General features: G+C 44.3%; 1 protein-coding gene across 5 annotated transcripts in view; it reads right to left on the bottom strand.

The window, feature by feature from the left end:
- The window catches only part of SIK3 (SIK family kinase 3), a 290,306-nt gene that overhangs the window by 126,246 nt on the left and 138,543 nt on the right, over window positions 1-25,517 (bottom strand). For all 5 annotated transcript variants that reach the window (XM_080688523.1, XM_080688524.1, XM_080688521.1 and 2 more), the window contains exons 2-3: window positions 18,536-18,652; window positions 10,022-10,085 (exon numbers count right to left, since the gene is read on the bottom strand). In XM_080688523.1, the coding sequence (XP_080544649.1) occupies window positions 10,022-10,085; window positions 18,536-18,652 (181 nt within the window). The remainder of the gene's footprint in view (window positions 1-10,021; window positions 10,086-18,535; window positions 18,653-25,517) is intronic.

The raw sequence follows: 25,517 nt of genomic DNA, 5'->3' as shown, positions 1-25,517 counted from the left end.
GGGTGAGAGGAATGGGGACCAGCCAGCCTGCGGCCTGGGAGAGGAACAAGCCACCCGCCCCACAGTCCCGTGTGCCAGCAGCTGCACCTATGCCTATGGCCCGGGAGAGGAACAAGCCACATGCCCCGCGGTCCTGGGTGCCAGTGGCTGTGCCTGCAGCCCGGGAGAGGGACAAGCCACCTGCCCCACAGTCCTGGGCGCCAGCAGCTGGGGCTATGGCCCGGGAGAGGAACAAGCTGCCCGCCCTACGGTGCCAGGTGCCAGCAGCTGGAGCTGCAGCCCAGGAGAGGAGCAAGCCACCTGTCCCATGGTTCCGGGTGCCAGCGGCTGCACCTGTGCCTGTGGCCCGGGAGAGGGATAAGCCACCCACCCCGCAGTTCCGGGCACCTGCGGCTGTGGCCCAAGGGCAAAGCCTCCTGCCCATGGTCCCCTGCGGCTACAGTTGGCCCAGGTGAAGCTGGCCCGGGTCCTGGGTGCCTGCAGCCGGCCAGAGGGAGGGAAGACCGAGTCTCGGTTGCCTGCGACTGGCCGGAAGAGGGAATCCTGGGTCCCGGGTGCAGGGTGAGGCAGAGGCAGTTAGGGGCGATCAGGCCAGAAGGAGAGCAGTTAGGGGCAATCAGGCAGGCAGGCAGAGTTGGTTAGGGGCAATCAGGCAGGCAGGCAGGCAGAGGTGGTTAGGGGTGATCAGGCAGGCAGAGGGGGGTTAGGGGTATCAGGCAGGCAGGCAGAGGGGTTGGGGCGATCAGGCAGGCAGGCAGAGGGGTTGGAGCGATCAGGCAGGCAGGCAGGTGAGTGGTTAGGAGCCAGAGGTCCCAGATTGCGAGAGGCAGTTGGATATCCCCCAAGGGGTCCCGGATTAAAGAGGGTGCAGGCCGGGCTGAGGGCCTCCCCCGTTCATGAATTTCACGCACCAGGCCTCTAGTCCTATATAATAAAAGCCTAATATGCTAAGTGTCCGACCGTTTGACCAGTTGCTATGACGCACACTGACCACCAGGGGGCAGACGCTCCAACCGGTAGATTAGCTTGCTCCTGGGGTCCAGCCGAACAGGACTGGGCAAGACGGACTGGATACACACCCTGGAGCCCTCCCGCAGTCCCTCCCTGGCCCCAATCATGCACCAGCGGAGTCCCTTGGCCTGGCCTGCACCCTCTCACCATCTGGGACTCCTCAGGGGCTGTCGGAGAGCCGGTTTTGGCCCAATCCCTGCAGGCCAGGCTGAGGGACTGCACCAGTGCACAAATCTGTGCACCAGGCCTCTAGTTACAAAAATAAATGTAAAACCACAATGATGTAAGTACTATTAAGAAAGGATATAGTGCAATGAGAGGATGTGATAGGGCAGTGGTTGGCAAACTGCGGCTCGGGAGCCACATGCGGCTCGCGAGCCGCAGTTTGCTGCTCTGTTGACTAATGAGTTTGCTGACCACTGCCTTAGGGAGAAACACTTAAAACATTTTAATAATGTACTAATGTCTTTAAACTGAAGTCAAAACTTCTGGGTAAGGGTAATGCCTTAGCAGTGGTTGGCAAACTCTTTAGTCAACAGAGCGGCAAACCGCGGCTGGTTTGCCAACCACTGTGATAGGGGATTTGGCAAAGTCAGAAAACTCACAGAAAGCTCTTCACTACTGAGCCTTTCCTACCTTAGCCTCATTTCTGGCCATTTTCTCACATACAGCCTATATTTAAACCATACTAAACAAACAACTCAAGAAAATGAAATATACCATACTCTCTCTCATCTTCCAATCTTGTGAAAAATGCCACATTTCAGAAATACCGTGCTGTCCCCTACTTAATTCCAGCAAATATTCCACGATTGTAGTTATTTGCATTACTTCCTTAAATCCTTCACCACACTGCCAATTCCTCCCCCTGGTAACTTATTTTCCCCTTGTAAATGATACTGAGATGATGCCAGAATCCTGTCCTCATCTGTATTAGTTTCTTAGGGCTGCCCAAACAAATGGCCACAAAGTAGGTAGCTAAAAACAAGTATAATTTACTTACTCACAGTCTGAAAGCAAGAACTCAAGAATCAAGGCATAGGCAGGGCCCCACTCTATCTGGAGATCTAGGGGAGAATCTTGTCCATGCCTCTTCCAGCTTCTGGTGTCTGACAGTTTTCCTTGACTTTAACTGCATCACTCTGATACTTTGTTCTTTTCCAAGACTGTCTTGTTTGTACCCAGACCTTGGCATGTCAGGAAAATATTCTAATCAATTGAGCTACCCAGCTAGTGTTCAGCTGACACTATTATGGGAGCTCTCTTGTAGGTAACTAACTGCTTTTTTCTTGCTGCTTTTAAGAGTTTCTCTTTGTCTTTACCTCTTGGCATTTTAATTATGCTGTCTTGGTGCAGGCCTCTTTGTGTTCATTTTGTTGGGGACTCTCTGTGCTTCCTGGACTTGTAAGTCTATTTCCTTCACCAGGTTAGGGAAGACTTCTGTCATTTTCTCAAAGAGCTTTTCAATTTCTAACTCTCTCTTTTCTGCCTCAGGCACCCCCATGATGAAAATGTTGGTAGGTTTGAAGTTGTCCCAGAGGCTCCTTACATTATCCTCATTAAAAAAATTTTTTTTCTTAATTGATGTTCTAAGTGGATGCTTTTTGCTTCCTTATATTCCAAATCACTGATTTGATTCTTGGCTTCCTCTACTCCCCTGTAAATTATTCTTCATTTCAATTAGTGTATCCTTCATTTCAACTGGTCCTTTTGTATACTGTTCTCACTAAGTTCCATGAGCATCTTTATAACCAGTGTTTTGAACTCTGCATCTGGTAAAAGATTGCTTGTCTCTTATTTTTTTTTTTTTTCTGGCATTAGATCTGTTCTTTCAATTGGGACATGTTTCTTTGCTTCTCATTCTGGCAGCTTCTCTGTGTTTGTTTCTATGCATTAGGTAGAACTGCTATGTCTCCCAGGCAAGGGCCCTTTAAGAGGAACTGCCTGGAGAACCAGCTGTCTCCATCTCATTCAGCTACAATCCTTGCTGGTCTTTACAGCAAGAAGTTATGGGGGCTTCTCTTCCTGGCACTGGAAAATCAGGACAGGGAACCTGATATGGGGGTGGAACCCCTCACTCTTCAGGCAAGAACTCTGCAGGCAAGATATACCTCCAAATTTTTGGTGGGTGTGGGACCAGCATGGTGGGTGTGGGACCAGCATGTTCCACATCTCTGACCCCCACCAGCCTCAATGTGGCTTCTTCTTTAATTCCTTAGTTGTAGGACTTCCATTCATCCAGATTTCAGGCAGTTCAGATTGATGACTGTTCTGTAGAGTAGATGTTATTTTTTTAAATATGTTTGTATTGATTTCAGAGAAGGAGATAGAAACATCAATGACGAGAGATAATCATCAATCAGCTGCCTCCTGCATGCCTCACACTGGGGATCAAGCCCACAGCCCAGGCATGTGCCCTGACCAGGAATCAAACTACAACCCACATTCGTGGGTTGACGCTCAACCACTGAGCCACACCAGCTAGGTTAGTTGTAGTTTTGATGTGACTGTGGGAAAAGGTGAGTACTACACTTACTTATGCTGCTATCTTGACCAGAAGTCTGCATTTCAATTTCTTTCTTTTTAAATCCTCACCCGAGGATATTTTTCCATTGATTTTTAGAGAAAGTGGAAAAGAGAGGGAAAGACAGAGAGAAATATCAATGTGAGAGAAACATATTGATTGGTTGCCTCCTGCCTTGACCAGGGCCCTGGCTGGGGAGGAGCCTGCAACCGAGATATGTGCCCTTGAACGGAATGGAACCAGGAACCTTAGGTCCACAGGCCAATGTTCTAATCATGACCAACATTCATGGGTTGACATAGGATTTTGGTTAACAGGTTTTATTTTGGGGGGTTGGGGGGCCTTGGAGCTCTTTACAAGTTTATCCTATTGCCTTCTGGCCTTTGTTGTTTCTGCTGAAAAATATGCTGTTAATCTTAATGGGTGACACATCTTTTAAGTGACACATCATTTTTCTCTTGATGCTTTCAATTCTTTCTCCTTGTTTCTTGCTTTCACTATTCATACTATGATGTTTCTGTTTGTGGATCTCTTGGCAGTTAATCCTACTTGGATTTTGTTGAGCTTCCTAGGCATGTATGTAGGTTATTGTTTATCAATAAATCTGTCAAGTTTTCTGCTACTTCTGCCTCTCTCTCATTTATCTGAGGCTCTGTTCATTGTTAATTTTTTTTCTCTTTGATCTTCAGTTTGAATAATGTCTATCAATCTTCCTACAAATTCACTTCTTTTGCTTCTTTCAGTTCAAATCTATAGTTAAGCCTCTTTAATGAATATTTTTATTACTTTACTTTTCAATACTAATTTCCATTTTGGAGATTCCAAGATGGCAGCAGATTAAATGAAAGGTACACTGACATTCTTCCAGGACCAAACTGGAATTACAACTAAAATATAGAAAAATCATCCTGAATAACCAACTTAAGACCAGCTGGAAAGAACCCTTATAAGCAAGGACATAAAGAGGAGCACACATCGAGAAGGGTAGGAAGTGCAGAGGTGCGGGAGGGCTAGACAGGCTTCCACCAGCAGCATCCAAAGTTCCAGAGAGATATCTCAGCTGGAGGGAGTTCGCCCTGAGAAGGCTGGGGTCTAAATCCCAAGCTGGGCTACCCAGACCAGAGCACCAGAACTGGGAAAGGTGCTCACATAACATCTGGCTGTGAAAAGCAGCAGGGTTTCTGTCCACCAGGACAGATGGCTGGAAATATAGGCACCCTCTTAAAAGGCCAATGCATAAAATTTCATGTGCAGCCATTCACCTTGAGCAGAGGGCAGACAGAGTGGACTAGAGCTGTGTGAGGAGAATCGGGAGATTGGTGGCTCTGGGGGTAGAGCTCAGAGGACAGCAGCCTGGATCCCTGTGCTAAGTTATTTCCCCATAATTCATAGGACATCTTTCCCATCCAGACAGCTTTAGCTGGGGGGGGTGGGGGAGGGGGGCGCAAATGTCCCACCCATTGGAAAACCTCTGGCACCACCCTGTGGAGTTTACTTCCTGCTGTGGTCTACAGCCTGCGGCTCATTAAGAGACTGAGAATAACAATCAGCCTGCTGGCAGAGGTGGATCTCTGGGTGCTTTTGAGTCTTTGCCTGATCTGCTTCTGGACCGGAGGCTAGGAAAAGCAGACCTTGGTCCTTTCCAAAGGCACCCAGACCTAGCAGAGGGAGCCACAAGATGTGGAGCACTGATAGCTCCAAACAGGGTACTCAGGGCCAGTCACAGTGTCTGACATTGGCCTGCACCAGAGACCCTCCAAAAGACTGGGGGTTGTAGTAGGTCTACCTAATGCATAAAAACAAACCCAAACAGGCAGCCAAAATGGGGAGGAGAGAAAAAAAATAAGCCCCAAATAAAAGAACAAGAGAATTCTCCAGAAGAAGAGCCAAATGAAATGGAGATAAGCAATTTACCAGCTATAGAGTTCAGAGTAATGATTATAAGAATGTTCAACACCATGAATAAAGATATAAAAGCTATGAAATACCAGTCAGAAATGAAGAAATATAGCAGAGATTAAAAAAAAAACACACTGAAAAGAATATAAAGTAGATTAGAGAAAGGCAAGGATCAGATCAGCAAATGAGAAGACAGGGTAGAAAAAAAATTTAAAAAATCAGAGAACCAAAAAGAAAACAAAACAGGACAATTTAAGGGAGTGTGGGGCACCATGAAATGTAACAAACATCCTAGCAGGGCCAGAAGGAGAAGAAAGTGAGTAAGGGATTGAAGAAATAATGGCAGCAAACTTCCCTAACCTGGTGAAAGAAAAAGGCACACAAGTTCAGAAAGCACAGTCCCAGCAAAAAGAACCCAAAGAGGCCCATGCCAAGACACATCATAATTAAAATGCCATAAATTAAAGACAAAGAGAGAATTTTAAAAGCAGCAAGAGAAAAGCAATTACCTACAAAGGACCTCCCGTAAGGCTGTCAGCTGATTTTTCATCTGAAATGCTACTGGCAAGAAAGGAAAGGCATAAAGTATTCAAGTTAATGAAAAGCAAGGATCTGAAACCAAAACTACTCTATCCAGCAAGGCTATCATTCAAAATAGATGGTGAGCTCGACAGGTGTGGCTCAGTGGTTGAGCAATGACCTATGAAGTCACGGTTCGATTCCTGGTCGGGGCACATGCCCAGGTTGCGGGCTCAGGCACTGGTGGGGACGTGCAGGAGATGGCTGACCAGTGGTTCTCTCTCATCACTGATGTTTCTATCTCTCTCTTCCTCTCCTTTCCTGTCTGAAATCAACTTAAAAATATGTATTTAAAAAATAGATGGTAAAATAAAAAGCTTCCCAGACAAAAAAAAGGCTAAAGAAGTTTATCACCACAAACGAGCATTGCAAGAAATGTTAATATGACTGCTGTAGTAAGAAAAAATAGAGAAACATAGGCATAAAGAATAAAAATGGCAATAAATAATTCCTATCAATAATAACCTTAGCCCTAGCCGGTTTGGCTCAGTGGATAGAGCGTCTGCCTGCGGACTGAAGGGTCCCAGGTTCGATTTCGGTCAAGGGCATGTACCTTGGTTGCGGGCACATCCCCAGTAGGGGGTGTGCAGGAGGCAGCTGATGGATGTTTCTCTCTCATTGATGTTTCTGGCTTTCTATCCCTCTCCCTTCCTCTCTGTAAAAAAATCAATAAAATATATTTAAAAAATAAAAAAAATAAAAATAACCTTAAATGTAAATGATTAAAGGTCTAATCAAAAGACACAGGGTAGCTGAATGGGTCATTTCCACTTGGTTTTTTAAAAATAAATTCTATCTCTTTATTAATATTCTCTATTTTATATGGCAGTCATCAAACATTATTTACTACTTTGTGAGATTCTTTGTTTCTGTGAACATGTCAGAATGGCTACTTTAAAGTCTTTCTCTGATAAATCTGACAACTGGTCTCTCTTAATGGCAGTTTCTGTGACATGCCTTTTGTCTAGTGCATGAGTCACACTTTCATGTTTGTGTGCATGCCTGGTAGTTTTTCTTGTTATTTCAGATAATACATTGTAGCACCTCTGGGTACTGGCACACCTCTAACCTTCTGGACATGTTATTGCTAAAGCTTGTTTGCTTAGTGACTGGTTGAGTGTTTTAGCGGAGTTTATTCCCACATACATAGTGTTCATCTTATGATGCTGTCCCTCAGGAAGGCACAGCTTTGGTGTATCCAGTTACCCTCAGATCACTGGATCACCATGATTTGGATAGGGCTCTCTTCCTGTCTTTCCTTGACTACACCCAATTGTTAAACATCAATAATTGCTGGCTGGGTGCTCTATTGTTTTCAACAAGGCCCTGGAACGTAAACTGTTCTACAAACAATCCACTCAAATGCAGGTGCCTTTGAAGCAATCCTTTCTGAAATCAGTGTTTGATTTGTGTTCTGACATCAGTAAGGCTCTATGCTTCTCTGATTCTCTCCTGCAAACTAGCTGGCCTACAGTGTAGCCTGCCTCTTGAAAATGCTCTGAAATGCCTTTTACCACAACCTCCAATCTTCTTGTGAGGGTCTTCAAGCTTGAGCTTCATTCTTTGTAACAAATAAAATAACTTCCTTGAAGAAATTAGGAGCTGTTTTACTATCTGTTTCTCCTTCTGACAAATTCTGAGCCTGGGCCTGAAGCTAGGTGTGGGGACAGTGGTAAAATCCTCTCTGAGTGACACTCACTGAAGGAGCTCAGAGCTCAACAGGGGAAGAAGGGATGCAGCCTGAGATCTTCTCAGCTTGCCTCTATTAGGATGGAGCCACTGATTTACAACTTGAGACAAGAGTGATCTGGGCCCCAGTATTCTTAGCACACCACACCCAAACTCCGTAAGTAAGGGCTGGGTGGAAAAAGGGAGTCCCCACACTTCAGTTGCATTCACCCAGGATTTATTAGCAGCAACAACAGGTAGCTAGCTGGGGGAAGGATGAGAAATGCTAATGTCCTAGTCCTCTGGGAAGAAAGCTGTTAGTCTTAAATTGGAGGAGTGGGAGTGGGGGATTATATTCTAACTAGAGTAGCCTTCAGTGGCATCTCTATGTTGCTGAGTTGATGAAAGGGAAAGTGAGCAGTACTGATTAAAAAAACCCAGACTCTTGTCTTGGCCACGTGGCTCAGTTGGTTGGGGCATTGTCTTGTATCTAAAAGGATACATATTCAATTACTAGTCAGGGCACATAAGAGAGGGCAGCCGATTAATGTTTCTCTCTCTTTCTCTGTCTCTCTCTCTCAAAAAGGATTTAAAACACACACACACACACAAAAATATCCTCAGGTGAAGATTAAAATACCCAGACTCTCTCATTGCTTGCCAAATTTTTATAGATGTTCTTGAATAATTTCTTCATTTGCTGCTCATCCTTATGACCATTTCTAGAGACTTTAAATGGCTGGGTCTTCTTTTTTTTAAGAAATGATTTTCACTGGGGAGCAGGTCAGCAGAGCTCCTCCTGTTATCACGCTAGAAGTCAACCTCCCATTTGTTCTTCAACATGGAGGTGAAGGAAGCAGAGTGCTAGGGCTCTACATACGCCGTCTCATTTCACCTTCACAACTGTGAAGCAGGTATTACAGATCTTACATTTGTAGAAAATGATACTGAGTCCCAGAATCATTTAGTAATTTGCTCAAAGTAAAACAGCAAAAGGTGGCAATGATCTGATTCAGAAGTGGGTCTAACTACCTCCACAGCTCATGTACTTGAATAAGCCCATCTTCCATCTATTATACAGATACATTTAAAAATCAGAATTCATGAGACAGTTACATCCCTGTTGCAGTCACAATGTTTTCTTTGGGTAATACATCATCTGAATATTTTACAATAATAATATGGGAAGTACTATTCTGTTTCCTCATGGCTTGAGCTACATTCCCACAAAGAATCTGTGTAACCAGGGGACTGTTACCTTTTCTGTACTTTTAAAATCTGTTTTCCTAAAGAGCAAAGTAGATCTGAATTGTACTGTGTTTGGTTATTTTATTATAAACATTAAGATGACATGGTCTCTTTCTCCCAAGATTAATATTGTGCAAAAGCACATATACAAAACCAATTAAACTTATTATTAAGAAATCATGATGCCTCCTTTAAAAAGGACTCACACTCATTCTGAGATTCTTAGACACAAAATTATAAGATGTGTGGGGAAAGTTTAACACACAAAAATTCCATACAGTCACAGCTGATCTGTCATTTATAAGACGATTCCACTTTAAAAATGCTTCCATACTCTTAAACTTGATAAACCTATATTATTTAAGAAGAGCTTTTCTCTATAGTTACTTGCCAAAATGAAAATAATTAGGCATAAAAAGATGTCAATCCAGATTTGAACGTTTAGTCTTCAGTTTTGTTGGCTCCATTTATTACTGTTACAAAAAAAATTATGTCTGTTTTCACCACCTTGAAAAGTCAGATTTCCTGGTAACAAATTCTCCTGCTTAATTCTGTTGTTGTGCTAAGTGTGAGAGGAAGAAAATAGCTACTGAAGACAGAGCCTCCAAAATTACAAGAATTATGAAGGGAACTGTTGAACAAATGGTAAGGAGTATAGTTACATGTCCTATTTCTTAAAAGTTTGAAGAATACATTAGGGTGAGATTGCTTGCTCCAAATGCCTCTTTCTCACACAACAGAGGCCCACACACGTGGGAGTTCTGTCACTCTTGGTAATCCCATTAGACTGTGGCAATAAGAAAGGTCCTAGGTCACATGCTCAGAGGAATGTTTGTTCTTGGAGATCTTTAATCTCAGCTGTCAACACCTGACTGAAATAAATAAAACACGTTTGCTAAGGAAATGAAGGTGGTGAAGAGACTTAAATAGGTGAATCAAAAATCATTAAAATTACTTGGTTGATCGGAAATGATAGCACTCAGGGTCAGTATCCAATGACAGCTGCTCAACTGACCAAGGCATGGAGCAGCTATTTTAGGTTTGACACAGTGTGCTCAATGGCTGTTTAAAGAATGCAATAAATGTACTTACCAAATATTTCCCCTCCACTAGCATATTCTGTCACCAGATATATCATCCGTTCTGTCTCCATAACCTGATGCAAAGGCAGGAAAGTAACAGACAGTGACACAAATGACAGGCTGACATCACAGCAAGAGAAACTAATGACTCCTCTTTTATCATTTGAAATATTAATAACCATTACTGCTTAAAGAAAACTAAAACACCGGTGGGAGTGGACAGATATAAATGCTAAGAAGAAAGGGGAAAAATAGGTATTCCTACAAGTTCTTAAAAGTAGAAAATATTTACTGCTTGGGAGACAGTTTTTTTGTTCCATGAGGCCTCTGTAATCTCTTATATGCCACAAAACTGAGAAGCAAAGAAGCTTCTAAACCCAAAACTTCAAATGTAACATTGATCACTTGAAGCTCAAAATGTTCCCCCCAAAATCCAACTAAAACAAAATAAAAGCCTTAGGAAAAACAATGGGAATCACACACAAACGGCACAGAAATCACATATAGCTATTTTTTAAAAATAGAAATGACAACTTTCCTTCCCACTGCCCATTTATCAATAATATAAGTATTCACCACTTCAAGTAACATAAGCTACTCATTTGTATTTTGTCTTGGACTCTATTTTGCTAATATCTATTTATATATAGTTTAAAACATTTTTTTTGAATCCTTACCGGAGGATATGTTTTTATTGATTTTAGAAAGAGGAAGAAGAGAGAGAGAAACATCAATCGGTTACCTCCAGAATGCACCCCAAACTGGGATGAGGCCTGCAACCTTTTGGGGTATGGGACTACCTCCAACCACCTGAAACAGCCAGGCTACATATAGCTTTTATATATTTATATAAATTTGATATATTGTAACTATTATTACATAAGCATGTAATGTAAGTATACTATAATGAATAATAATTATTGTATATATTTTGCTAATATTTGTTACTTTTTAAATTAGTTGTAGTGTATTGTTAGTCTTTTGTCCTTTTTACCTTTTTCATTAAATATTTTTAAAGCAAGATAGGAATATATACTCTTACTATAAACATTTTAAATACCTAGTATATAAACAAAGACCAAAGGCTTTCCACTTTCCAAAAGCCCCGCAATTTATTCCCCAGAGGAAACACTGTGAATAGCTTATTCTATTTCATTCTAGAGAAGTGCTGTCCAATCCTATCTAATAAAAGAGTAATATGCAAATTGACCATACCTCCGCTACACCCACAAGCCACACCCACAAGCCAATCAGGAGCGAGTATGCAAATTAACCCAACCAAGATGGCTGCAGCCACAGAGAGAGCAGGAGGCTTGGGTTTCCCCAGCAACGGAGGAAGCCAAGCTTTCCGCCTGCCCTGGCCTGCTTTGGCCTCTGCTTAAGGCTACAAAGTTTCAATTATAGAAGATAAATAAATCCCAACAAAAATGGTGGCAGCCACGGAGCTGGAGAGAGCAAGAAGCTTGAGTTGCCCCCGGCGATGGAGGAAGCCAAGTTTCCGCAGCCCTGGCCTGCCTTGGCCTCCGCTTAAGGCTACAAAGTTTCAATTATAGACGATAAATAAATCCCAACAAAAATGGTTGCGGCCACAGAGCGAGCAGGAGGCTTGGCTCCACTCAAGGCTACAAAGTTTCAATTATAGAAGATAAATAAATCCCAGATACCAGGGCCTCTGCTTGGGTCGCTGGGGGGCGTGGCCGGCCTGCAAACCACAACAGGCCCCTCACCCAGGCCGCCCCACGCCCCAAGGGAACCCCCACCCCTGATCTGGGACACCCTTCAGGGCAAACCAGCCGGCCCCCACCTGTGCACCAGGCCTCTATCCTATCTAATAAAAGAGTAATATGCAAATTGACCACCACTCCAACACACAAGATGGCTGCCCCCATGTGGTCAAAGATGACTGACCCCATGTGGACACAATATGGCCGCCACAAGATGGCCAGCAAGGGAGGGCAGTTGGGAGAAACCAGGCCTGCAAGGGAGGGCAGTTGTGGGCGATCAGGCCAGCAGGGGAGGGCAGTTAGGAGTGACCAGGCTGGCAGAGGAGGGCAGTTAGGGACAAACAGGCTGGCAGGTGAGCAGTTAGGCATTAATCAGGCTGTCAGGGGAGTGGTTAGGGGGTGATCAGGCTGGCAGGCAGAAGTGGTTAGGGGCTATCAGGACGGCAGGCAGGTGAGTAGTTGGGAGCCATCAGTCCTGGATTGTGAGAAGGATGTCCGACTGCCCGTTTAGGCCCGATCCTACCGGGATTGGGCCTAAACGGGCAGTGGACATCCCTCAAGGGGTCCCAGATTGGAGAGGGTGCAGGCTGGACTGAGGGACACACACCCCCCATGCATGAATTTTGTGCACCGGGCCTCTAGTAGAAATATAATATGAGCACTACATGATTTAACTTTTCTAGTAACCACATTAAAATATTTTTTAAAAAGGTGAAATTAATTCTAATAATATATCTTATTTACCCCAATATGTCCAAAATCAATTTAAAAAGTTTTTAAAACTGTAAACTGCTTCAGTTTTTACAGTCACGTTAATTTTTAAAAAATTAAAAATTCAGTTCCACATTTGTCCTAGCCACATTTTAATATTCAATAGCCACACGGGCATTCTAGACTTTCACTACACTTCACAGGCCATGGGGAGGGGCTGTGGACAGTGGGCTGGCCACTCCCTCACCCAAATGGGGTAGGTGGGGGGTGCCTATCAGGGGCCAGAGGCCTGGGGGAGGGGCCATGGGTGGTTGGCCAGTGGCCCTGCCCCTGATCGGGGTGTGGGGGCTGATCTGGGGTGGGGCCGGGCAGGGGGAGGGGCTGCAGGAGGTTGGCTGGCCAGCCCCGCCCCCTATTTGGGTAGGGGGTGTGATCAGGGGTGGGGCAGCCAGGGAAAGGGGCTGCAGGCCTATCATGGTGGGGCGGGCTGATGGGGGCGTGGCTGGCGGGGGGCGGGGGTAAGGGAGGGGGTGTTTGGCTCGCAGGCCCAGCTCTTAATTGGGGTGGGAGAGTCCGATCAGGGGCAAGCTGGCAGTGGGGAGGGGCCGTGAGGTTGGCAGCTAGCCCCACCCCCTGATCGGGCCGGTTCACCGGCCACAGTGGGCGGTTGTTAGGTCATTATGGCCGAGAGGTGCTCCATGCACTTCCTGGTGACGGGTTGTTTGGTCGTTTTGGTCATGTCGCCTCTTGGCCTTTTATTATTATAATAGATTTTACTTCTTCTTTTTCAATGGTTTCATGGTACTCCTTCTATAAGTTCACATTAATTTAATTTCTCAATCTAATAACTGTGTCATTCTTTTTCCTCTTTAATTTTTAAGAACTCTATGTAGCTCTGGCTCAGTTTTGGAGTGTCGTCCTGTGCACCAAAAGGTTGCTGGTTTGATTCCCAGTCAGGGCACATACCTAGGTTGTGATCCCTGGTGGGGGCATGTATAAGAGGCGGCCGATCCATGTATCTCTCATCTCTCTCTCTCTTTCTCCCCCTTCCCATCTCTCTAAAATCAGGGAAGCATATCCTTGGGTGAGGATTAAAAAAAATTAAAAAGCTATATACTGGTGATATTAGCCCAATGCTTGTAAGCCTCTGTATGTTAATTTATATAACAAAAAGTAAGTGCTCTAAATATATGCAGGTCTTTAGAAAAATAATAAAAGAAAAAGTAAATGTCATATGTATATGTACCCCTTTTACCTTTCACTGACTGCAAAGGTTCATTTATTATTCAACTTTTCAAGAGTTCACCTGTATTTGGCTAACTCTATAAACCCGAGTAGACTAAAGCTTTGGCAAGTCCTGAAAACTACCTTGATACAGTATGAAGACAAGTTGGCAGCCATTCATCTGGCAGCTCAGAATCTTTCATTAACAATATAAGCTACCAGAGAGCAAAATTAAAGCTTAAAAGAGAGCACTGTGCAAAGCCAAGGCTGAAATGTATGGCAATTCTTACAGGCTAATGAAACCTTGGGTAAGAAAGGTAATCTTGCCCTGACCGGTTTGGCTCAGTGGATAGAGCGTCGGCCTGCGGACTAAAGGGTCCCAGGTTCTATTCCAGTCAAGGGCATGTACTTTGGTTGTGGGCACATCCCCAGTAGGGGGTATGCAGGAGGCAGCTGATTGATGTTTCTCTCTATCGATGTTTCTATCCCTTTCCCTTCCTCTCTGTAAAAAATCAATAAAATATATTTTTTTAAAAAGGTAATCTTGCAGAATTCCGTTATAAGGTTAATACATATAAGTTAACTTCTTGAGAAAGGTCAGCCTGAGAAGCCCTATAATCATTTAAAGATGATTTATTTTTAAAAAGTGAGATCAAGATCCTTAGCTGGTTTGGCTCAGTAGATAGTCAGCCTGCAGACTGCAGGGTTCTGGTTCGATTCCAGTCAAGGGAATGTACCTCGGTTGCAGGCTCAATCCCCAGCCCTGGTGGGGTGGGTGTGGGAGGCAACCAGTCAATGGGTCTCTCTCACATCAATGTTTCTCTGTGTATCTCTCCCCCTCTATCCCACTCTCTCTAAAAAAAGAAATCAATGGGGAAAAAATAGCCTCAGGTGACAATTAATTAAAAAACAAAGTGAGGTCAAGAAGTTTACTCAGCCTATCAGACAGGAAGGAAGCAAAGGTTAGACACCTCTCAGTTTGCCAATACAGGTCTTCAGGCAACACCAGAAACCTTTCACAGGTTTGCTTCTGGGGCACAATGTAGGCGTAATTCAACATAATTTAGTCTGATAAATTTCAACAAGTCTGCTCTGTGGAGCTAGTTCATTTCATTATGTGAGTACTTGATGCCAGAGAAGAGCCCTAAGCCTTAACCACACATACCAACATCATGACATGATTTCTTCTGGGCCAGTAAACATTTACTGCAGACCAATAGCAGCAAATGCACCGAGTGGAGGCACAACCTGCAAAACCAGGTGATGGCTACTCTAGCAGAAAGCACTGAGCAGGATGGCTCTATGCAGAGGCACAGCTTGTGGCTGCCAACACAAAGCAACTTGAGAAGCACCCAGAGCCTCACCTCTTCCAAAATACCACTTCTACCAGCCCGCTACGGCAAGATCCTCCTCTCCTATTTGCCTTGAGATTCCAGCAATTACAATCATTTTTTATGATGGCATGAAATACTCATGTTTCTTGGGAAGGCAAGAAAACTAAATTAGAAGTCTCTTCCATTACACAGTCTCGATCTCTTGGTTATCAAAATAATCAAATGCTAGCCCTGGCCAATTTGGCTCAGTGGATAGAATGTTGGCCTGCGGATTGAAGGGCCCTAGGTTCGATTCTGGTCAAGGGCACATGCCTGGGTTGCAGGCTCGATCCCCAGTAGGGAGTGCGCAGGAGGCAGCCAATCAATGATTCTCTCTCATCACTAATGTTTCTATCTCTCTCTCTCTCTTTCTCCCTCTCTAAAATAAATAAAAATACTTAAGAAAAAAAAAAAAGAAAAAGTAAATAATCAAATGCTACCTTGGAAAAGTAAAAACTAAGTCAGGACTCTACTAGAATAGAAAAGAGGTAATTTCTGACTGATACAAGAAGCCATACTTGCCCTAACCAGTTTGGCTCATTGGATAGAGAGTCAGCCTGTGGACCGAAGGGCCCCAGGTTCGATTCTGGTCAAGGGCATGTACCTTGGTTGCAGGCACATCCCCAGTAGGGGGTGTGCAGGAGGCAGCTGATCAATGTTTCTTTCTCATTGATGTTTCTAAGTCTCTATCCCTCTCCCTTCCTCTCTGTAAAAAATCAATAAAATATATATATATTTAAAAAGCCATACTTAAAATATCCGTTGCCATCGTAATTTGTAACATTATCACAGAAATTAGTATTCAAATAATGTTATAAAAAATAATGCTGCCCTAGCCAGTTTGGCTCAGTGGATAGAGCATCAGCCTGCGGACTGAAGGGTCCCAGGTTTGATTCTGGTCAAGGGCATGTACCTTGCGGTGGCAGGTTCCTCCCCAGCCCTGACCGTGGTTGGGGCACGTGCAGGAGACAACCAATTGATGTTTCTCTCAGATCGATATTTCTCTCTGTCTTTCCCTCTCTCTTCCACTCTAAAATATCAATGGGAAATATCCTTGGGTAAGGATTAAATAATCCTATATAATAAAGAGGTAATATGCAAATTGACCATCACTCCAACATACAAGATGGCCGCCCCCATGTGATCAAAGATGGCCGCTACAAGATGGCCTACAGGGGAGGACAGTTGTGGGCGATCAGGCCAGCAGGGAAGGGCAGTTGGGAGGGACCAGGCCTGAAAGGGAGGGAAGTTGGGAGCAATCAGGCCTGGAGGGGAGGGCAGTAAGGGGTGACCGGGCCGGCAGGGGAGGGCAGTTGAGGGTGACCAGGCCTGCAGGGGAGGGCAGTTGGGGGTGACCAGGCCTGCAGGGGAGGGCAGCTGAGGGGGGATCAGGCCAGCAGGGGAGGGCAGTTAGGGGCAATTGGGCTGGCAGGGGAGGCCAGTTAAGGGCGAACAGGCTGGCAAGGGAGAGAAATTAGGGGTGACCAGGCCAGAAGGGGAGGGCAGTTGGGGGGGACAAGGCCTGCAGGGGAGGGCAGTGGCAGGTGACCAGGCCTGCAGGGGAGGGCAGTGGCAGGTGACCAGGCCTGCAGGGGAGGGCAGTGGCTTGTGATCAGGCCTGCAGGGGAGGGCAGTTGGGGGTGACCAGACCTGCAGGGGAAGGCAATTGGAAGGGACAAGGCCTACAGGGGAGGGCAGTTGGGGGTGACCAGGCCTGCAGGGGAGGGCAGTTGGGAGGGACAAGGTCTACAGGGGAGGGCAGTTGGGGGGCAACCAGGCCTGCTGGGGAGGGCAGTTGGGGGGGACCAGACCTGCAGGGGAGAGCAGTTGGCGGGGGGGGGGGGGGGACAACCAGGCCTGCAGGGGAGAGCAGTTAGGGGTGACCAGGCCTGCAGGGGAGGGCAGTGGCTTGTGACCAGGCCTGCAGGGGAGGGCAGTTGGGGGTGACCAGGCCTGCAGGGGAAGGCAATTGGAAGGGACAAGGCCTACAGGGGAGGGCAGTTGGGGGTGACCAGGCCTGCAGGGGAGGGCAGTTAGGGGCAATTGGGCCAGCAGGGGAGGGCAGTTGGGGGTGACCAGGCCAGCAGGGGAGGGCAGTTAGGGGCAACCAGGCCGGCAAGGGAGAGCAGTGAGGGGTGATCGGGCCAGCAGGGGAGGGCAGTTGGGGGTGACCAGGCCTGCAGGGGAGGGCAGTTGGGGGTGGGGGATCAGGTCGTCAGGGGAGGGCAGTTAGGGGCAATTGGGCCGGCAGGGGAGGCCAGTTAAGGGCGAACAGGCTGGCAAGGGAGAGAAATTAGGGGTGACCAGGCCAGCAGGGGAGGGCAGTTGGGGGGCGACCAGGCCTGCAGGGGAGGGCAGTTGGGGGGACAAGGCCTGCAGGGGAGGGCAGTGGCAGGTGACCAGGCCTGCAGGGGAGGGCAGTGGCAGGTGACCAAGCCTGCAGGGGAGGGTAGTTGGGGGTGACCAGGCCTGCAGGGGAGGGCTGTTGGGAGGGGCAAGGTCTACAGGGGAGGGTAGTTAGGGGGCAACCAGGCCTGCAGGACAGGGCAGTTGGGGGAGACCAGGCTTGCAGGGGAGAGCAGTTGGGGGGAGCAACCAGGCCTGCAGGGGAGAACAGTTAGGGATGACCAGGCCTGCAGGGACGGCAGTGGCTTGTGACCAGGCCTGCAGGGGAGAACAGTTGGGGGTGACCAGGCCTGCAGGGGAGGGCAGTTAGGGGCAATCGGGCCAGCAGGGGAGGGCAGTTGGGGCAACCAGGCCTCCAGGGGAGGACAGTTAGGGGTGACCAGGCTGGCAGGGGAAGGCAGTTAGGGGTGACCAGGTCGGCAGGGGAGGGCAATTAGGAGCAATCGGGCCCACAGGGGAGCAGTTAGGCATCGATCAGGCTGGCAGGGGAGCAGTTAGGGGGCGATCAGGCTGGCAGGCAGGCGAGCAGTTGGGAGGCCAGCAGTTCTGGATTGTGAGAGGGATGTCTGACTGCCCGTTTAGGCCCATTCCCACCGGGATCGGGCCTAAACGGGCAGTCGGACATCCCCCAAGGGGTCCCAGATTGGAGAGGGTGCAGGCTGGGCTGAGGGACACACACACACCCCCGTGCACAAATTTCATGCACCAGGCCCCTAGTAATAATAATAATGTTATATTCATCTCAAACTTTTCATCTCTCAAAACTCTCTGTTCCTTTTGAGTTTCCCATTCTGTTTTAGGATTCTGACCTAAATAAATAAGTTCTCATCATCTTCTGAATAATCTTTTTGTGTAATTTTCACTAAGACTGGCACCCAAGTTTTAAAGAACAAGTTGTCTAGGTGGAATGGCCTTAGTAGTAAATAGCCAGAGGACACCTGAGTACTGAGCAGGGGGAAAACAGTGGGAAAAACAGTAGGATGAACACACTAACACAGAACAAAAAAAGCTACAGATGTTCACCCACCGCCTCTTTTCCTAAGGCTGGTTTTTGTTGCCATACAATCAGCCACTAGGGTTTCCTACCTGGTAAAGCCTGATGATATGTGGGTGGCAAAGCATCTTCATAATTTGAACTTCCCGGAATATCTTCTTCAAGTTTTCTTCATCTAGCTGGCTCTTGTCTATAATCTTGATAGCAACCTGACAAAAAGGGAAGAAAATTTCTGCTGCATCATTAAAAGCAGTTTACTAAGAAAAATTAAATTTACTTTAAAATATTATATTGCGCAAAACACAAGTTGCCACTATTTGTTTACAGAATGTCAATGGAGAAAATGGATTTACTTTTTGGAAAAAGATAGTATATTGATTTTTAGCAAGTTTGTCTCAGAGGAACAGACTCAAAAGCTAATGAGTCTTCTGCCATTCCTTAAATTGCTTCTACAGTAAAACCCTGTGGCAAAGTACTTCCTTACTCCATAGATGTAGTTACAGTTTGGGCACATTGGGCTTTGGCGCAGAGAATCATATGTAGGGTCTCTAATTAAGATAATGAACTTATACCATAAGCACAGGTGATTTAGTAAGGTTCGACCAGGAATCCCAAAGGGGCATTCCACATCTCTCCAGGTGCTTGCATCACTCCATAATGGTAGCAGCACAACAGTAACCATATACTGAAGATTTTCTGTGTACCACACATAATTCTTAGTGCCTTGCAAGTACTAACTCATTTAAACCTCACAACACCCTGTATTATTATTAACCTCGTTTCACAAATATGGAAACTGAGACACAAAGAGATTACATTTATACGTGTAGATCCAGGATCGAAGCCCAGGTGGCTTAGCTTTGGAGTCAAATTCTTAATGATAACGCTATAAAAATCTGAAGATCTTCCTATACTGTATATACTGCTTTAGCATAAAACATCTTTTTATTTTGCTCATTATTTTGAAGATACCCAGCAGCACAAAAATTTTAAAACAATGAAAGATGGACTTTTTTAAAAATCTACTAAATCTAAACTTCCTCTTTATTCTTAGTGCAATATTCAAAATGTCTTTATATATCAGTGTCAATGACTCAATCAGTATGTAATCAATGAACACTAGTTGGATTAAGGGCCAGAACTAGGTAAATTCTAGCCCCTTTCAATTCTTAAAATTCTATGATGCTAAACACTGGGAGAGGTAAAGAAAACTCATACTTATTTACACAAAAACGAGAAACCAGGAAAGCAAACTATCAATACTAAAAATATTTAGCCCAGAGAAATGAAGAGTGTGCAGGACTCCAGCCGGCAGATGATTGAACGTGTGGAGACCATCATGATGAATTGAGCATGGACTGCTAGAGGAGGACCCCAGGGACACAGGCACGGGGCAGCCCTCAGCTCCATTCAGAGAGTGGTTAAGCTCTGCCTAATGACAGAATGGAATAAAATGAGCTGGGGTAGCTTGAGCTACAAAGATTCATCAGCCACAACTTCAAGGAGCTCACAAGTTAGTAGGGAAAGAAATATGTCAAAGAGACAAACAGTACAGTGTTAGAAATGCAATCAATAAAGCTTTGTACAAGGTATAATGGTAGCACAGAGTATAGAGTATAACCTTCACCTCAGGGAAAAGAAGCAGACATAAGGAAAGAATTCACAAAGAAAGCATAACTTGGGAAAGAACTGGGATAGGCAGAAAGGAGGGTGAAGAATTTTATGAGGGGAAATAGCAGAATCATTAACAAATCTCAGCAGCTGTTCGATCTCCTATAAGAGGTCTTGAACCATATGACCGTGACCACTAGCCTTGATATATAGGGTCTCTAATTAAGACAATGAACTTATACCATAAGCATAGGTGATTTAGTAAGGTTCGACCAGGAATCCCAAAGGGGCATTCCACATCTCCCCTACTTCTCTTCACTACTTCTCTTCACTATGTGTGGTACACAGAAAATCTTCAGTATATGGTTACTGCTTCTCTTCACTACTGCGCCCAAATCACATACAAGACCTTAACTCTGGCATCTGTGTCTGGTTCTTTAAGAACAGTTCCCAAAACAAAAAAATCATGGTACACAAAGTCCTTTTATAGAATAAATACCTGATCTTAATAGTAATTAATTATTATTAAAATCTTACACATGAATAGCACATTATCGTTTACAGAGTACTTTCATATATAGGGTGTCCCCCAAAAACGTATACACATTTAACAGCTGATAGTTCGATTGATGTTTCTTTCTTTTAAGATTTAACCCATTGGAATTAATAATTATTCCAAGTATATATACATTTTTTGGGACACCCTGTATATAATAAGCTTAGAAACTCGCAGACACACAGGGAAATTGGTTGCAGGTATACCTAAGGCTGTGGGTAGGTGACAATGGACACCTCCAGTCTCAAGGAAGCTTGTTTGTTTACCTCAGAGAAAAGATTACCATGTTCTGTGAGTGCCACTATGCACAAAAGGTTAGAAAGCTCAACTAGCATTTGTTGATCATCAAGTGTCCAAAGATTGGCCCTGAAATCTCTTCTTCTGTCCATGCCTACACAATGGATATCACAGAAAAAGTAACAGAGGATTGGGGGAGGGGGTGTGGAGGTGGAAGGAGAATCTACAATGCAGCTGACAGTATTTTTGTGCTTTTTCACCCCAGAGAGTACTGGGTTACACTGTAATTGGTAGAGTCCTACAGTGGACTCATTCTGAATTTCACTGGCATCCTGAGGAAACAGGACGCACATAGGGTAAACAGAAAACCAAACGCAATCATCTATGAGAACAAAGTTGGCTATTAAGATCTTATAACATACACTAAGCACTTAATAAATATTTTTAATTTAATAAGATAGTGGTTTAGTATGGATGTACTTTCTGTTTCTTAACAAGTATATCTGACCTCACATAAAGGGAATACGGTATTACATACTATAAGTATTTTTATCTCTTCAGGGAAAATTGCATTTAATATATAATCTGTCTTACAAGATGGAGACAGAAAGGTTTTAACAATTAAAACATCAGCCCAGCCGCTGTGGCTCAGTGGTTGAGCATTGACCTATGAACCAGAAAGTCACGGTTCGATTCCCGCTCAGGGCACATGTCTGGGTTGCAGGCTCAAGACCCAGTTTGGGGTGTGCAGGAGGCAGCCGATTAATGATTCTCTCACGTTATTATCTCTCTCTCTCCCTCTCCCCTCCTCTCTGAACTCAATAAAAAAATATTTTTAAAGAATTAAAACATCAAATTTCTGTCTACTCATCAGTAAGATTCAACAAAACACAGAGAGGTGAAGCTTTGCCTAGCAACTAAATATAGTGTCAAAAGAAAGGACTCAGAATTGGCCCCTAACATGTAATCTTGAGCAAGTCACTTAATTTTTCTATAGCTCCTTATCTATAAAATGTGGGCAACAATAGAACACATATTACAACCTGCTTAGTATAATGCCTGGGATGAGGTAAACAAACAGTATACATTAAATACACGTACTACTATTACTTATTCAACTTTTCTGGAATCAAGCCTTAAACTTTAGGCACTCCTTGGCAAAAACTAAATATGTGTCACTAAGCAACATAATCCAGGATCTGAAACACACTGATTCCTTAGTCAGGGACTAGTTGGGGAGCCCAGAAGCAAAATAGCTAACAACCTGTGGGCAGCATTCAGAACCAACCAGCTGCTTCTAGCTGATGAGGGAAGAACATAGGAGGAATGGAGCTGGAGGAAAATGCATTCCATTCAGGAAAATCACACTGAGCCACAGGATGGGACCCACAGCAAGACCTGACCTGGCGGCTGCGCTGGCCAGAGTGGTCTGCTTCTTCACGGCAGGCTGGGCCCCTTACATCCTCCATTCATGCTAAGCTGCTACACCAGAGAGAGGGACCCTCGGTGTCACGTGGCACATGTGCCTGATAAAACCATTGAAGAGAGAAGGTAACGTGCATAAAGCTCCGACCTTTGCTGCAAACTGGAAAGTGGAGGTTATCAAAAGAGCAGAACAATACCGATGAGACAAACTATGCTGCCAGAGAGCAGGTAGCTGGCAAGCTGGTCCTGTTTTAAGGATCATGACGTTTCACTGCTATAGATTATTGGAGGCTCTATTATAAAGGTTTCAGCTTAAAGGACACACCAGCTACTTGAAAAATTAAATGTGTCCATAGAAAAAGATAAAATGGAATAAACAGAATGTAAACCCACAAAGAATGTTTTTAGATTGGTGCTGAAAATCTGTGACTCACATACTTGCACTACATATAAAAAGCATAGCGAGTAAAGGAAACAAACTTCCAACACATTACCAAGAAAGTATATATTTAAGTTTGCCTGCTTTACATAAAATGCTTTTATCTTGCAAAGAGCATGATTTTGTGAATTGACACTAATATTAATTAAGCATGGCATTATATCAAATATGTGGCTAAACAGATACAGAGTAGAGGACTCCTTATAAATTCCTCTACCCATTATATATATATATATATATATATATATATATATATATATATATATATATATATATAATTTTTTTTTTATTGACTTCAGAGAGAAAGGGAAAGGGCGAGAGATAGAAACATCAATGATGAGAGAGAATCACTGATCCGCTACCTCCTGCATGTCCCCCACTGGGGCTCGAGCCCACAACCCAGGCATGTGCCCTTGACTGGAATCAAACCTGGGACACTTCAATCTGCAGGTCGACGATCTATCCACTGAGCCAAACCAGCTAGGGTTACCCAAAATATTTCCATTCAACAAATCAATGAACAAAATAAGTACTTTACCAAAGAGATTAAAACTTTAAAAGAGAACCAATCAGAAATCTCAGAAAGGAACCAAGCAATTAAGGAGATTAAGAGTGAGCTACTGCCAGGCTGGTGCAGCTCAGTGGTTGAGTGTCGAACTATGAACCAGGAGGTCAGGGTTCTATCTCCGGTCATGGTACATCCCTGGGTTAAGGGCTCAATCCTTAGTGGGGGGTGTGCAGCAGGCAGCCTATCAATGATTCTCTCTCAGCATTGATGTTTCTATCCCTCTCACCATCTTTCTTCCTCTCTATGAAATCAGTAATAAAAAAACACATATTAGTAAAAAAAAAAAGAGTGAACTACTGAGCATAGAAAATAGAGCCTACTAGATGGAGGAAAGAATTAGTGATATCAAGATAGGAATCTAGGAATGACAGAGAGGGAAGAAGAGAGAGACCTGAGCATAAAGAAAAATTAAAGAGCTCTATGAGAACTATCTTAGTCCATCAGAAAAAGCAACATTAGAATAATAGGCATTCTGGAAGAGAAAGAGAGGGAGAAGGGAATGGAGAGTCTATTCAAGTACATAGTGGATAGAAGTCCAAACCTATGGAAGAACTAGGACTTTGAATTCAAGAAGCAAACAGAATACCTAGTTACCTCAATCCAAAGAAGCCCTCTCCAAGGCACTTCTCCAGGGTGGTGAAGACCTGAGGCGGGAACCGGGTGAGGGGGGGTGGTATGGGGGAGAGGAACATCTGTAATAGTCTCAACAATAAATATTTTTAAAATTAAGAAATAAATAAATAAGATAAAAATGACAGGGTGAAAGAAGAAATAAAAGATGAGATCAAAATATATATATATAAAATGAGAATGATAGTACAACATGTCTAAACTTTTGGGATGCAGCAAAAGCAGTAATAAGAGGGAAGTTTTATCACAACAGGCCTATCTCAAGCAACAAGACAAATCCCAAGTAAACAACCTAACATCACATCTTAAAGGACTAGAAAAAGAAGAACAAAAGCAACCCAAAGTCAGCAGAAGAAAGAAAATAATAAAAAAATTAGAGCAGAATTGAATGAAATAGAGAACAAAAAGACTATATAAAAAAATTAATAAAACAAAGAGCTGATTCTTTGAAAAGATTAATAAAGTTGACAACCCACTGCCTAGACACACTACGGAAAAAAGGGAAAAGACTCATATAAATAAAGTAAAAAATGAGAAGTCACCACAGACATCACAGATATACAAAGGATCATCTATACCAGTGATCGGCAAACTGCGGCTCACAAGCCACATGCGGCTCGTGAGCCACCGTTTGCCGCTCTGTTGACTAATGAGTTTGCCGACCACTGACCTAGACTCTTGATTCCAATAATTACAGGCTGTTGTTGTTCCTTGTGATTAAGTCCCTATCCCAGTGGTCAGAAAACTCATTAGTCAACAGAGCGGCAAACCACATGTGGCTTGTGAGCCGCAGTTTGCCGACCACTGATCTATACTAATAAAAGGGTAATATGCTAATTAGACCGGACATCTTCTGGATGTCCTTCTGGACAAAGCCACGGTGGCGGGGACGCAGAGGCGGTTAGGGGCAATCAGGCCAGCAGGGGAGGGCAGTTAGGGGTGATCAGGCCAGCAGGAGAGGGCAGTTAGGGGCAATCAGGCCGGCAGGGGAGAAGTTAGGGGGCGATCAGGCCGGCAGGCAGAGGCCATTAGGGGTGATCAGGCCATCAGGCAGAGGCAGTTAGGGGCAATCAAGCCAGCAGGGGAGCAGTTAGGGGCATCAGGCCAGCAGGCAGAGGTGGTTAGGGGTGGTCAGGCAGGCAGACAGACAGGTGAGCGGTTAGGAGACAGTGGTCCTGGATTGTGAGAGGGATGTCTGACTGCCGGTTTAGGCCCGCGGGCCCAAACCGGCAGTCTGACATCCCCCGAGGGGTCCCAGATTAGAGAGTGTGCAGGCTGGGCTGAGGGACACACACACACACACACACACACACCCAGTGCACTGGGCCTCTAGTCTATATATTTATATTTATTTATATTTATATTTATATTTATATTTATATTTATATTTATATTTATATTTATATTTATATTTATATTTATATTTATATTTATATTTATATTTATATTTATATTTATATTTATATTTATATTTATATTTATATTTATATTTATATTTATATTTATATTTATATTTATATTTATATTTATATTTATATTTATATTTATATTTATATTTATATTTATATTTATATAAATAAAGAGCCAGTGCCCATAACATATTCAAAA

Source organism: Plecotus auritus, assembly GCF_963455305.1.
Source record: "Plecotus auritus genome assembly, chromosome: 9".
Taxonomy (NCBI): Eukaryota; Metazoa; Chordata; class Mammalia; order Chiroptera; family Vespertilionidae; genus Plecotus; species Plecotus auritus.
Note: the sequence above shows the minus strand (reverse complement) of the source record. Positions and strands in the feature narration are given on the sequence as shown.